This window comes from Elaeis guineensis, chromosome 10 (genome assembly GCF_000442705.2).
Source record: "Elaeis guineensis isolate ETL-2024a chromosome 10, EG11, whole genome shotgun sequence".
NCBI lineage: Eukaryota > Viridiplantae > Streptophyta > Magnoliopsida > Arecales > Arecaceae > Elaeis > Elaeis guineensis.
In genome coordinates, this window is record NC_026002.2 from 26,897,492 (window position 1) to 26,910,451 (window position 12,960).

At 38.3% G+C, this 12,960-nt stretch overlaps 1 protein-coding gene across 1 annotated transcript; it reads left to right on the forward strand.

Moving 5' to 3' along the window:
* The first annotated feature begins 181 nt into the window (after positions 1–181).
* LOC105059953 (double-stranded RNA-binding protein 2) lies at positions 182–12,427 on the forward strand. Its single transcript, XM_010943496.3, has 4 exons — positions 182–413; positions 1,095–1,342; positions 7,672–7,891; positions 10,840–12,427. The coding sequence occupies exons 2-4, from the start codon at positions 1,097–1,099 to the stop codon at positions 12,162–12,164; spliced, it is 1,791 nt and encodes a 596-aa protein (XP_010941798.1). The 5' UTR covers positions 182–413; positions 1,095–1,096; the 3' UTR covers positions 12,165–12,427.
* The last annotated feature ends 533 nt before the right edge of the window (positions 12,428–12,960 follow it).

Sequence of the window (12,960 nt, forward strand, 5' to 3'; positions counted from 1 at the left end):
GCCAAACTCCAGTCAAAATTAATTACGACTCCTCAAAATTTGAACTTGCATCCAACGAAGCCAGTGGACTAAAATATCCTCCTTGCAACTACCAAATCCAGCGAGGTTATCTACAGGTGAAATTACAATCATCACCTTTTGCATTTTTTTTTTTTTCGATCCAAATTTTAGAAACCTAATTTCAAGGTCTGTACTAATGAGCTTTGGGGAGAGAAAATGGTAGAGAAGGCAAAGCCTACCTCCTTCTATCATTAGTGCCAGAGTTAGCAACTGGACGCCCCCGCAAGAGAGAGGCCCAACACTTGCCGCTGTTGCTTCCCATCGAACTCGTTCTTGGCCCCCTCTCAATTCTCTAATCCTAAACGGCGATCTTCTGGTAGCTCCCAAGAGGAAATCCGCCGGCTGGTATTGAGGTCACGTCCCATTTCCCCTTTCCCTTGCTGCTCTCCTTATTCTTCTTCGGATTCTGATATGAGGGGTCGCTGGATTGTTTCGGTGTGCCGGGAGATCTCTTGATGGGTTCTTTGATTTAAAGATGCTTTTTTTTTAATGAAAATTTTGGATTTGTAAGGTTGGGAATGCTGGATTTGGATTTTTTTTTTTTTTTTTTTTTTTTTTTTGTGAACTCGGAGGGATTCGGGTTTGGATGATCGATGAGATTTTGTTCGAGTTGCTTCTTCTTTTCGTTTTTTATTGTTAAAATTCTAAAAAAGGCATCTTTTTGTGAACTTCATTGATGGGGCTGTTTTTCCTGAGGCGGGAGTTCACTCCATGTTCCCTTTGCATTGCTTTATCCAGAGCTTTTTATGAAGTCTCATGAGGAACTGTAAACCCTTAAAGTTTCTTTAACGCATAAGAAACAGATTTAAAGGCCTGTTTGCCCCTTCTTAAATTTGGCTTCCCCCCCTCAGAAATTTTCATTTCTGTCTGCTATTTTTATCCTGTACTAATAAATTTTAGTAGTGCCCACTTGTTACTTTTGTGTGCTTCACAATATGTTGATGAAATGACTATAATTTTTTCTCTTATTACATGAGTTTAGTTTTAGGTAACTATTTACATTATGGGTGTTTGTTGTTGCGTATTGGGTGCAGGCATGTATAAGAACCAGTTGCAGGAACTTGCTCAGAGAAGCTGTTTCAACTTACCATCTTATGTGTGTATACGGGAGGGGCCGGATCATGCTCCAAGGTTCAAGGCGACAGTTAATTTTAATGGAGAGATTTTTGAGAGCCCGAGCTTCTGTTCCACACTGAGGCAAGCAGAGCATGCTGCAGCTGAGGTAGCTCTGAATATGCTTTCGAAGAGGGGCCCTTCTAGGTCGCTTGCTGCAAAAGTTCTGGTACACATGAGACCTTATCCATCTTTTGCAACATTGAATGTGTTGGTATGCCTTTGTTTTTTTTTTTTTTAATATATTCCAGAATTTACCAAGGCAAGGTTGGTTCATGTATAGGAGAAGCTAAGTAATCTGTTTGCATTGAGGGAACAACAGGAGGCATTAGCATCAAGTTCCGCTAATTTCTTATGTCATGCAAATCAATGGTGCTTTTCTTTGATGACCATTTATTATGAACCTTTCACCAACACCCTGCTTCCTTTTCTCATTGGTTGACATGAGTGTGGATGAAGCAAATCATACACTATATACCTTCATTCTAGGCTTAGGAGAGGAGAGTCTTGAGATTTCCTTGTTAGTTCCTGTATATACTTTCTATCATCTTTTAAAAGGTGACCTAGATGCATGGTGAGTCCTTAGTCTCCAGATTCGGGCTTTTTCTGTAATATCCTATTCTTAAAAAAAATCAAGCCCACCCCAAGTTGGCCCATCAAAGCCCATAGAAAAAAAAAATTTGAACGAAGACTCCCAATGGGAGTCTTCTTCTTCCTCCTCTTGCCCGACTAGAACAAGGACTCCTAAGGCAACTAAGAACCCTAGAAAGAGCTCTATAAAATCCTCCCTTCCTCCTCCATAGCCGGCCATGACAAGCATCGAGTTCTCCCTTTTCTTTCTCTCGAATTTTTCCGTTGAAGCTGCTGATACTATCTTCGTGTTTGCCTCAAATTCTCGTCGGAGATCTCATTGGAGTTGAAGGTAAGCCCCTGCCCTCCTTCCTCTCTTCCTTCTCCTCCTTCCCGTGCCTTCGTGCACCCTCGCTAGTCGTTGGGTTCGTCGGAAAATCCATAAAAAGCCAAGATCATGTTTTGCTCTGTTCGATCGAGCCATTTTCCTCCCTTTTCTGGCCACCAGCACTGCCATCCATGGTGCCACACCCCTAGGTTTGGAGTCCCATCTCTCTACCTATCTCCTCCGAAGGTCATAGCCGTCAGTGATCGGCCAATGATCGGAGAAATTCAAGAAAAGGAGGCGGTCCCTTGTTTTTTCGATTTTTCTAATTTTCTCGCCGGTCGAACCTCACCGCCGGCCATCTCTTGCCCCACCGCCATCGGCCGCCACCGTCGAACCTCTGACTGTGCCGCCGCACCTCATCGGAGCACAAGCCACCAAGTTCTCCCCCTCGTGTCCCTCTGTTCGGCCAGGAAGAGAAAGAAGAAAAGAAAAGAAAGAAGAAGAAAAGAAAAAGAAAAGAAAAGAAAAAAGAAAAAAAGAGAAAATAATTTTTCCTCTCTCCTCTCTCTTTCTCCTCCTTTCTCTCTCTTTCTTTATCTAATTGCATCACGGATCGTAGGACAAACTTGAAATGAAAATAAGATGACCTGGAATCGCTTCGAAAGTCATGCAGTAAGTTGGATCCCAGCTTGATTCTTATTCGAAATTTATAGCATCTGATCATAGTTAATTCATATTAAGTAATTTTGATATGATCTCTGATAATCTCGATTATGATTGCCTCTTCTGAAGGATATGAAGATTCTTTCTTCACTTTTTCTCTCTATTTTCTTTCTCATGACTGACTTTCTCTCTCTAAGAAGGTCTATGAATCCTATACCAAATCATGCCTTCATCTTCTAAGGACTCATGTTGACTCCAACAAGATGATCCGAAGCTGCTTTGATATCCATGCTGTATGTCAACCTCATTTGGCCATATCAAGTATCTTTCAAATCCATTATTAATGAACCCTATTGACTGATCTTGATCTGATCTGTGCTCCACGATTTCTTGATCAAGTCACTTAAATCTGACCTCGGCTCGGAGACCCTGAATTGCCCTGGTATCTGGATGGTCCGACATGTCCGGTCAACAATCCTCTTTCTTTATGATTTAATCTTATTATATTCATCGAATAGAAATTGATGATGATTTAATATTTTAAATAGGATTATCTGATTTATTTAAGAAAGTCTGAAGATCTAAGATAAACGAGGTAAGTGGATCTTACGCTTCTTATTTATTTTTAAATCTTCATGATTTTTATGTAAATGACCTTTTATTGATGAAAATATATTTTTCATAAAATAAGGATCAGCATATGTGATATAAAAAAGTATGTTTTATCATGAGCATTGATTTCATGAATATGTCTTATGAAAATAGCATGATTATGAAGCATGAATTTTATTGTTTTTTCATCTATATATATGTATGTTTTAAGAAAAAGATATAAGGATTTCAAAGGCTCTCAGATAGTTATGAACAAATATTTTCGGAAAGATCGACATCTGGAGTTAGCATCTATATGAAACATAGTCCCATCAATGGGTATAAGGTTGGCACACGAAACAAGAACTTTGTCGATTAAGAAACATGGCCCTGTCACGGGTATAATAGTGACCTTAGCACGAATATTTGTGAACAATATTTTGAAACATGACACGAATACATGACAAGAATGATTTATGATTCATGATTGTGAAATATACATGATTTATGCATGCATGATGGGTTTATAATTTATTTTATTATATGCTCTATGAAATATTTATTTTTGTAATATCTGTTACTTTCTAAATATTGCATTATCATGGAAAAACTTATGTTTGATCCGATAAGGAAGCGTCAGTTCTACTTACTGGACTAGTGTAGCTCATATTCTTTTTATTTTTTTCTTTTATAAAGAGATAATGTTAAGATCGATGAAGGATTTAAACTTGGGGATATGCGTAGCAAGCTCGAAAATTTAGTAGCGGAAGTTTAATTTATTTTATGATCATGGATTTGTAGTTACTTATTTACAAATGTTGAGATTTGGGGTTTGTACTTGCTTTTGGATTTTAGATGCTCTGAATCAATATTGGATTAATTATTTGATGAATAATAGAATTGAATCTTTTATTTGTTGAATTTTAGCTGATTATGATTGATTGGCTTTATGTTATCGTGGGTCCCATCCCTCGGTAGCATGGCCGTATTATGTCCTGGATTTGGGGCGTGACATTTTCTGTTTGTGAAAACCTGATTGTACATGTAGAATAGAACATGTTGTTTCCTTAGGTTAAAAAATTTCAGCGTAATGAAAATCTAGAAACTATGGAGAGAAGATATAGTTAAGATGGATGAAATCCCCAAACTGAATTAAAATGTGCTTTACTTTGTTGAAACTTGCCTCGATTTCTTTTTGTCTCATATTACCTAGAAAAACATTCTGGTTAAGTGAATGCTATTCACTTTATGTATGTAGATGCACTGTATTAATAATAAAATCTACAATCAAGATGCTTTGTTGCCATGTCCATTTTGGTGTTTTCCACCTTGGTAACCTGGAGGTCAAGGTTGGACTTCCATTCAGAAGACATTGGTTGTTCTTTCTTTGGGAACACTTTATTGATCTTTAGGTGATCTTTTTAGGTCCAAAATGAAAACATGCTAGGCTTTTACTATGGCATATGGCCTAGATGCAACCTGGTTGATGATTGGCCCAAATCAGATCTGATTTAACATATGAATTAGCAGCACTTGTTTTGAGATTTGACTTTAGCTAAAAGTGGATTTTTTTTAACAAAAAAAGATTGAAAATATGTGGGGCATATATAGAACCTAACTTGGTTTCTAAAATTGATTAGACACCTGGATCTGGATTTCACCTAGATCGACTCTAAGTTAGGCTAGAATATGCCTGATGAATGAGCATTTTAGCATATCTATCAGAAGCTCAGTTTTATCGAGATCTTCATTGCATAATTATGGGTGATGTCTTTGAGTAGGTATGATGCGGTAGCTATCATATGAAAATTCATGCTTATGGTTCCCTATTTGGACAAGCCACTAGTTGGCTAACTTATCTTACTGCAATTTTTCCTGGTTGATCAAGGGAACTAGTTTTTGGTACAAGAATTTGGGGGATGATTAAATAACATGGAAGGGGTAGTTCTGAAATTTTCAGGTCAGATTTTGACTACAGTGCTTGATAGATCATAGGTAGCCAGCTTAGCAACTAGTCTTGAGCTCAGAGACGCTCGATGGCTCGAGAGTTTGACTGATTCAAGTTCAGTTAACTCAATTAAGATCCTAAGCGGCTGGTGAAATAATGGGAAAGATCTAGGAAATGCTTAGATGGTTTTGGGTTGTGCTAGGAATATGATCAGGCTATGTTGACTGTTAGGACTGGGATCAGGTTAAGATAAAAAGAGGATGGTTGCATTTTCTGTCATTGCATTATTCATGATGCAACTCAGATTTTTCTTATTCTTATGTTGAATGCAACACATATTGCATCTACTCTATTATCCTTCATGTGATAGTAATGTTAAGTCAGATGATAACCTTGTTTTGGAAGTTTCTTGTCAGCTGTTGGTAATGGGTAAGCCTGAAATCACGTGTGTTGAGGAAAAGATGCTTGTTGCGCCATATTGACTAGTCAATAAGATCAAATATATTTTCTCGAATCTGCAAACATACAAAGCCTCAAATTTGTACTATCAGTTTACTCAGTTGATATTTTCTGATGTCCCTAGCTACATTTACATGTTTAGCTGCCCATATGAACATCCTGATGGTAAAAAATCTCACTTTTCATGCTTCTGTTTAAAAATTTATGATATTTTTTGTGGATGCACAAGCATGCATTTGCACATTATCCTGTTGCTTAAATGGAAGATAGAGTCTTCAGTGAAGCAAAAAAATTGTCATATGGTATTGCTTGGAAGAAAGAAATGGGATGGTCTTATGATGTTTATTAGACACAAAGATGAACATTTCTGTCGTAAGAATTTTGGGGGCCCATGAAAATTAACAAGATATATGGTAAGAAAGTACTTGTCAGATTTCAATAGATTGGTGAGAGTTTATGTCATCTCTAGTTTTTATAGCATTATTTCACATTTATAGAAATTTCCCTTAGATGCATATCAGTGACAAAAACTATATCTGGTATAACTGAAAAAAATTGATCAATTCTAATTTGCTACTAAAAAGCAATTGGTTACATCGTGACAAAGAAATGCAGCCCTTTCATGTTGATTGCTTTGTAGGCCTCAGGAATTCTATTAGGTTCATTTAGGCTGAAAAGATGGCTTTTACTTGCAAATTGATTATTCATCTCACAACAAAATAAACCTTGATACTTAAACAATGACATCTTCCTGTCCCTTTCTCAACATTAAAAAACCTGAGATGTCATATTGACCAAAGCTCTGTGAAGCAGGCATTATTCTAAAACATTTTAAAAAATAAAAAAATGTTTTGCTTCTTTATTCATTTTCAATTTGTAGAAAGGTTTAAATATTGTTGAACCTTTGTGATGATAGTCAAATGGCTTGAAGTATTCAGTATAAGATTGGTACCACACAAATCAAACCTTCTGTTGTCTTTCATGTGGTTCATTACTTGTGGGGTGAGATGGCACGTTTTTGGAGTAACTAACCCATGTTGTTTTAAATTATTGGTAAATTGTGGGCTATAACCAAGGATTCAGATCCCAATGGGATGTCCCGTGGGACACCAAGATCGGATACCATCCCATATGTCAGAACAAGATTGTCCTACCATCGTCCCAGCATTCCGATCAGGATGTCTTAGGACATCCCTTGTCCCAAGTATCGGGATAAGGCAAGATGGTGGTGCGTCTATTCCATGAGAAAATCGGGACAGCTTCGTCCCACGGGATTTAAAATCTTGACTATAACCTTTTGAGGAATATTGAATTATGAATGGCTATCAATGCTAGCAAGGTGGTTTTTCTTTTCCTTTGAACAATCTCTTTTTTTTGGTGGACCTTTAGCTATATACGAGGCATCTTGAACTTTTAAACTAAATAACAAATTACCCAATAGCTTTATCTTGGTTTTTTCATAAGCTAATTCAACATCATTATTAAAGGAAAGGAAGAAAAGAAAACAGTGCAACGACTCATCTTGAGTAAGATGGGATAAAACCACCACTCAGAGAATGGGTTTTAACTTGAAGAATAAGTTGCCAAATATACTCAATGTTTAGCATGTTTTGCTGGCTTGCTTTGAATTCCTGGGCCAGTCAAAATGATGATGGTCGTATATGCTGTATATTCATTGATATTCCCTGGAGCAGACATCTAGCAAAATTTGTAATGTTGTTGTTCCTCTGTACACCATTTTTCATGAAGGACCTACTTTCTTCCAGTGGTGCACATGTGTTTATTGTGTCAAATGGTTGTTTGGAAAACTAGTGGTCTATATTTAGTTATGCAATGATAAATAATGGGAACATTGATGTGAGTAATGATGCCATGAGGCTTCTGCTTGAAAATTTCACTTGTGGTTGATGGGCTATTCATTTTGTTGCTCTACTTACAGGATGAGACTGGTATTTACAAGAATCTACTTCAAGAAACTGCTCATAGAGCTGGGTTGAAATTGCCTGTTTACACCACTATTCGATCTGGACCAGGTTATACACCTGTCTTCACATGCACAGTCGAGCTTGCAGGAATGAGCTTCACTGGTGATGCTGCCAAGACCAAGAAGCAGGCTCAAAAGAATGCTGCCATGGCTGCCTGGTCTGCATTGAAGCAATGTGAGGATAATTTTCCTTTCTCATGTTACAGTTTTGCTTCCTTGTGACACTTAAGCATTCAAGTGTCTCTGAATAGTCGTGCACATAATAACTGAGTCTGCCAAGGTATACGAAAGGTAAATAACAACAATTTGTGAAAGTTAATTTCAATAATGTTAATTAGTCTGAATAATGTTGATATCTGATCATCTTTCTTGCCTTGTGAAAAAGTTGGGCTGTGGTTGGTAGTTTCACTCCTCGAAGATGTTATTGTGTATAGCAAGTTTTACCATATCATGCTGTGACGTGTATGGACATTTTAGATGACATCAATATTCTGGAGTCTGTGGTTTCTTGAGTTATTGGTTTGAGTTATTTCTAGACTTTATCCTTTGTTTTTTCATTCCTTCAGAACCTTGTACCCTGGAGTTATTTTGTGAAATTTTTGGGTGTCTTGACATCACCATTCACATAAAGCTGTTTTATAGAGTAACCAATGTGTTAATAGAATGTGAACTGCCAATAATAGTTGCAAAAAATGTGCCTTTAAACATTCTCTCTTGCTTTTTACTCACTAAAACCAGTGATGGTGTTCTCAGCTCAAGTATTCTGAAAGTTGTGCATCTTTTTTTTTTTTTTTTGAGTACTGTAGAATAAAAAATTGTAAAAGGTTTGCAAAGAACTTTTGAGCACCACAATTTATCCAGTTTCCAGACCTACAGTTGTTTCCATTACTCATCTTTTGCAGTCCAATCAAAAGAAGAACTTCGATGTGATCACCCATTTCCAGCGTATTTAACAGAAGTTGCAAGGTCCAGAATTTTATTCTCATTCATGTATTAGTAGTATCTAAGCTCATCTAGTTATTATGTTGTTTTTCAGTCTTGCTTCATAGTGCTGCTTCAATTTCTCACTCCTCCCTCAGCACAACATTGTATTTCAAGCTTGCATTTCTAGCCACTGCTGCTATGGCCTGGCTTTCACATGGCTTCAAGGTAGGTTTTCTACTTGTCTTCTTGCACATCAAACTGTATGCTGAGAATCTGGTTAATGTTGTTTTGTTAAAATGCTTGAATCGAGACTGACCACCTTTTTTAGTACGCTTAGCATCCATTGGTGGTTTGTCACTCTTTGATGAATTTGTCCTTCGGACTCCATGTTTGCCTTTTGGCACTGCTTCTAGTTCATCTCTCAATGGTGTTCAATTTCAATTCCTAGTGTTTTCTTCCAGCTTCCCCCTTGCCTTCCCATGCTAGTCTAGTTGCTAACATTGACTGCACCAGCCAACCCACCCCCTGCAAGTCAGGGTTTTAAACAAGCACTTCTAGCTTCCATCTTACATGGATGCTTTAGCTTGTAATTTAAATATTGCAAAGATCAATCTCCTAGTAAATCTCTTAGCAATGCAGCTCAAATTTGTTCTTCTTCTTTGATACTATCATGTGGTTTTCATGGTTACCATTTAAGCATCTTCTTCATTGTCCCGGTTGTATCTCAGCTTGCCTATAGATTCATTTCATCACCAGTGATTACAGCTTCATTTCAGTATGTCAATGACTCATCTTCATTACTGTAGTCTCGACCCCTTTAGGTTGGTGTGCATTCTCAAGTATCTTCTCATCTCATCTTGTATGCTCAACGCCAAAACTCGCCATTTACACGGTGTTGGCTATTCCATGGTTCTTGTCCTACCTTACTGGCATTCCTGCTTGCCCATCAGCTTATCTACTACATGCTACATGTCCTTAATTTTTGCAATGGATTCTTGACATATGATCTACTATGTGTTCGGGGTTGTTTTCAGAGAGAATGTTAAAAATTAGGTTTTTTTGTATGTATTACAATATTGGGATGTTTTCTGTACTATTTATTGATACATTATTTTGGTTCTTGTAGAATCTTCAAATGGACCCTGTCTTACACCCATTTCCTGTAGCATGCTCACTTCGGTATGACTATTATCCTATGTATAGGGGGATGCGACCTGTATCTCCACCATCTTTTTTGAAACCTTGGACCAAGATCCATTTTCTGTCGTAGCTGTATTTAATCATTTTTGTGGCACAAATCAACAAAATTTATATTAATTTTACGATAAAACTTAAAAGCTTTGAGTGGCTGCATGCATGAGGCTCCTGGTCATCTGTGTGTCCATCTCTATGTTGTTTGGTTTTCTCCCTTCAATTCAATTAAAAGCTGCAAATCTTGATATGGTCTGCTGGTTGCAACCCATCAAATGATATATGTGTGGCTACATGGAATCAGGACTTCTCCCATCATTCCATCATGACTAAGCTGCAACCCACGTCCAAAGGAGTCATTCTCTCACAGTCTCACTTCTTTTATGCCACCAAAATCAAGCCTCGCAACCTGCATCTCTCTTTTCAGCAAACTAAAACTTCTTATACAATGACTAAAATCTTGTGCAAATAAAAGTGGGATATCTCTAGGATAGGCTCTTCTTCCATACATTTGCCTTAAGCATTGCATATGCTAAACTCTACTCCTGTACGGTAATCACATGCTTGAATGGAGGATAATAACATGTGAAGTAGCAGGATTCCAACAACAACTCAAAGCTAAAATGGGTCTCAGCTAGCCTGAAAAAGATAATAGAATCTCCAAAAGTAATGTATGGAATGATTCAGCTGCAAATTTTGAAGGGATAAATTCAACCTCCATAATGGTTTTGAATTGGCAATACATGCTTAGCTACAGTCCTATAAATATTCGTTCTTCTTTGCTTGGATAATTACAAGAATCCTGTGAGGGTTTGGAATATGGGAATATGTTCTGGCGGATAGTTGGGCAACAGACCGCAAATAGCGGTTTTACATGCAATAGTGACGTGATAAATTCGCCTTATTATAAATTTGACCCTTCCATGTGTAATAGTCCACCAATCATATAAGAATAATGCTAATGCTTATTTCAGTCGCTTGTTTTTATTTTTCAATTCTACTTTGCAGTGCCTCATTTAGGCTCTTCATCATCATCATCACCATTGGAACATGAGGGCAATGGCGAACGAGAACAAGTCACTATTGCTCGTGCTCTCGCAAGTTTGGATCGGTCAGAAGGAAACAAATTTACTTCTCAAAATGACTGTCAGTGTTATCGGCAGAGGCCAGCTCCTATTCGAAAAGATATGCATCAAGCAGCCAATGTATCTTTCTATCCCATGCCTTTTCAGGGTTGGACATACCCGAGTTTCTCACAAGGAGCAGCAATGTACCAAATGTGGCAGCAAGCACAAGCATCTCAACAACAGACTCACTTGTTGACACTACCAGCTCCCCAGCATCCCATCAATTCTAGATTTTTCCCAATTCTGCGGTCCGTATACCAGCCAACTCATCAACGATTCTTCCCATCAGTTGAGCTAGAATCTGTTAGTTCTATCCCTTGCTTCATGGATTCGGCTCCCGTCCTTCCGGTGTACTTCTCAGACTATTCTGTATCTCATCCACGCATAAGTCGATCCCAGGCGACCATACAAGAGATACGCGAGGAACAAAACCGAGGGGAAGGGAAGGAATGGCTCAATCTCCCACTGGAATCAGCAGTATTCTCTTCATTTGATATTTCAGATTCCAATCTTCCACTGGATGATGGTGGTCCTGTGCCAAAAGTTCAGGAGCCACCTGAAGATAAAGAACAAAATAGTTCACATGGCAGCACAGAAGTATCACCTGAGAGAGAAACCAATAATGCTCCTGGTTTCAAGCCAGTCATGCATACTTCTAATGCATCAGTGGATCGTATAAAGATTCAGGAATGTCAGCGGGTGGAGAGAAGCCAAAAGAAACCATTTGAATGGGTGCATGGGGTGTCAATTTGGCCAGGGCCATCAACCCCAAACCATCCTCCAAATTTGCAACAGGATATAAATTCCTTCAACCCTATCCAGTCTGTCCGTGGAGTCCATCATCCATCATCAAGTTCTTCCAGTCTGCCCAGGGGATTTAGTCGTCCTATGGCAGCGACGACAACAACTGCAGTTCCAATACATTCATCAGGTCCCAAAGCTGAAGCATTTAGACCTCGAGTCCCATCACTGGCTGCCCCGGTGACAATCAGAACTGCTGTTCCTGTGTTTTCAGCAAGGCCTGGAGCAGTGAATCCCACCACGAGGGCTCGTGCCAGTTTAATGGCACCAGCTGTTTGTGTCAGGTCTGTCGTACCAGTTTGTTCGGCCCCACCATCAAGGACACCTGACTCAAGCCAAATAGGCAGCCAGGAGCCAGAAGGCATCTCAGCAGTGAATTCAGAATTTGGTAAGCTACAAATATAAGCGACAATTTTGGATTGTTTAGCTTGACTTTGTAGGCATACCCCATTTTTGTTGGGTGTTTGTTTTGCCTCTGCATGAACTTTTTAATAGATAGGTAGGTCTGTGGGAATGTTATGAAGTTGTGCTACCGATCTGTGAGCTCATTGCATTCAATTTCACTGGTAGAATTAAGAAAATAAATGAAGCAAATCCATTTAGAATGTATCAAAATTATCTTTTGTGGTTAAGAAAGAGATCAGCCCAAGGCTTTTTGTCACCAAGAAGGTTGGTTATAATTTAGTCAAAAATGATTGTTTAGACTTGAGAGGATTGTTGAGCTTGAAATTTGGTTCATCTGTTTCAGAACCTCCCAAGATGATTTTATTCTACTTTGTGTTTCACTTGATGACCACCCAAAATGGACTATCTTAGAATTAAGGTGATAAGTTTTAAGTATGATCACCCAAGCTTTTCATTAGTTACAGAGTGTGGATAGAATTCGTCTATGTGGATTTTGAGAAGATATTAGATATGTTTATTTCTGGTCTGCTGTGTGACTGCCTTTTTGCAAGCCACCCCGTGACTTCCTTGGCTACACTTGCATTTTGGAATGCTATTTGCATGATTGATTATACGGATGGATGTGGTCTTGTGGCATGCAATATGCGTATTTGGTTGGGAAGCAAGAATATTTGAAGTAATACACAGGATTCCAATGACCAATCCTAGTGGAAACAGGTTTTGATATATGGCTATGATTTGGCAAACATATACATATATGCAGACTTTGGTCTTTTGAATATCATTCCTTTTTTTT

What these genes read in the sequence shown, in the direction of transcription:
- LOC105059953 (XM_010943496.3), top strand. Translation starts at nt 1,097, where the DNA reads ATGTATAAGAACCAGTTGCAGGAACTTGCTCAGAGAAGCTGTTTCAAC. An exon ending in CGCTTGCTGCAAAAGTTCTG is followed by an intron (nt 1,343 to 7,671) that starts GTACACATGAGA and finishes CTCTACTTACAG; the next exon opens with GATGAGACTGGTATTTACAA. An exon ending in CTGGTCTGCATTGAAGCAAT is followed by an intron (nt 7,892 to 10,839) that starts GTGAGGATAATT and finishes TCTACTTTGCAG; the next exon opens with TGCCTCATTTAGGCTCTTCA.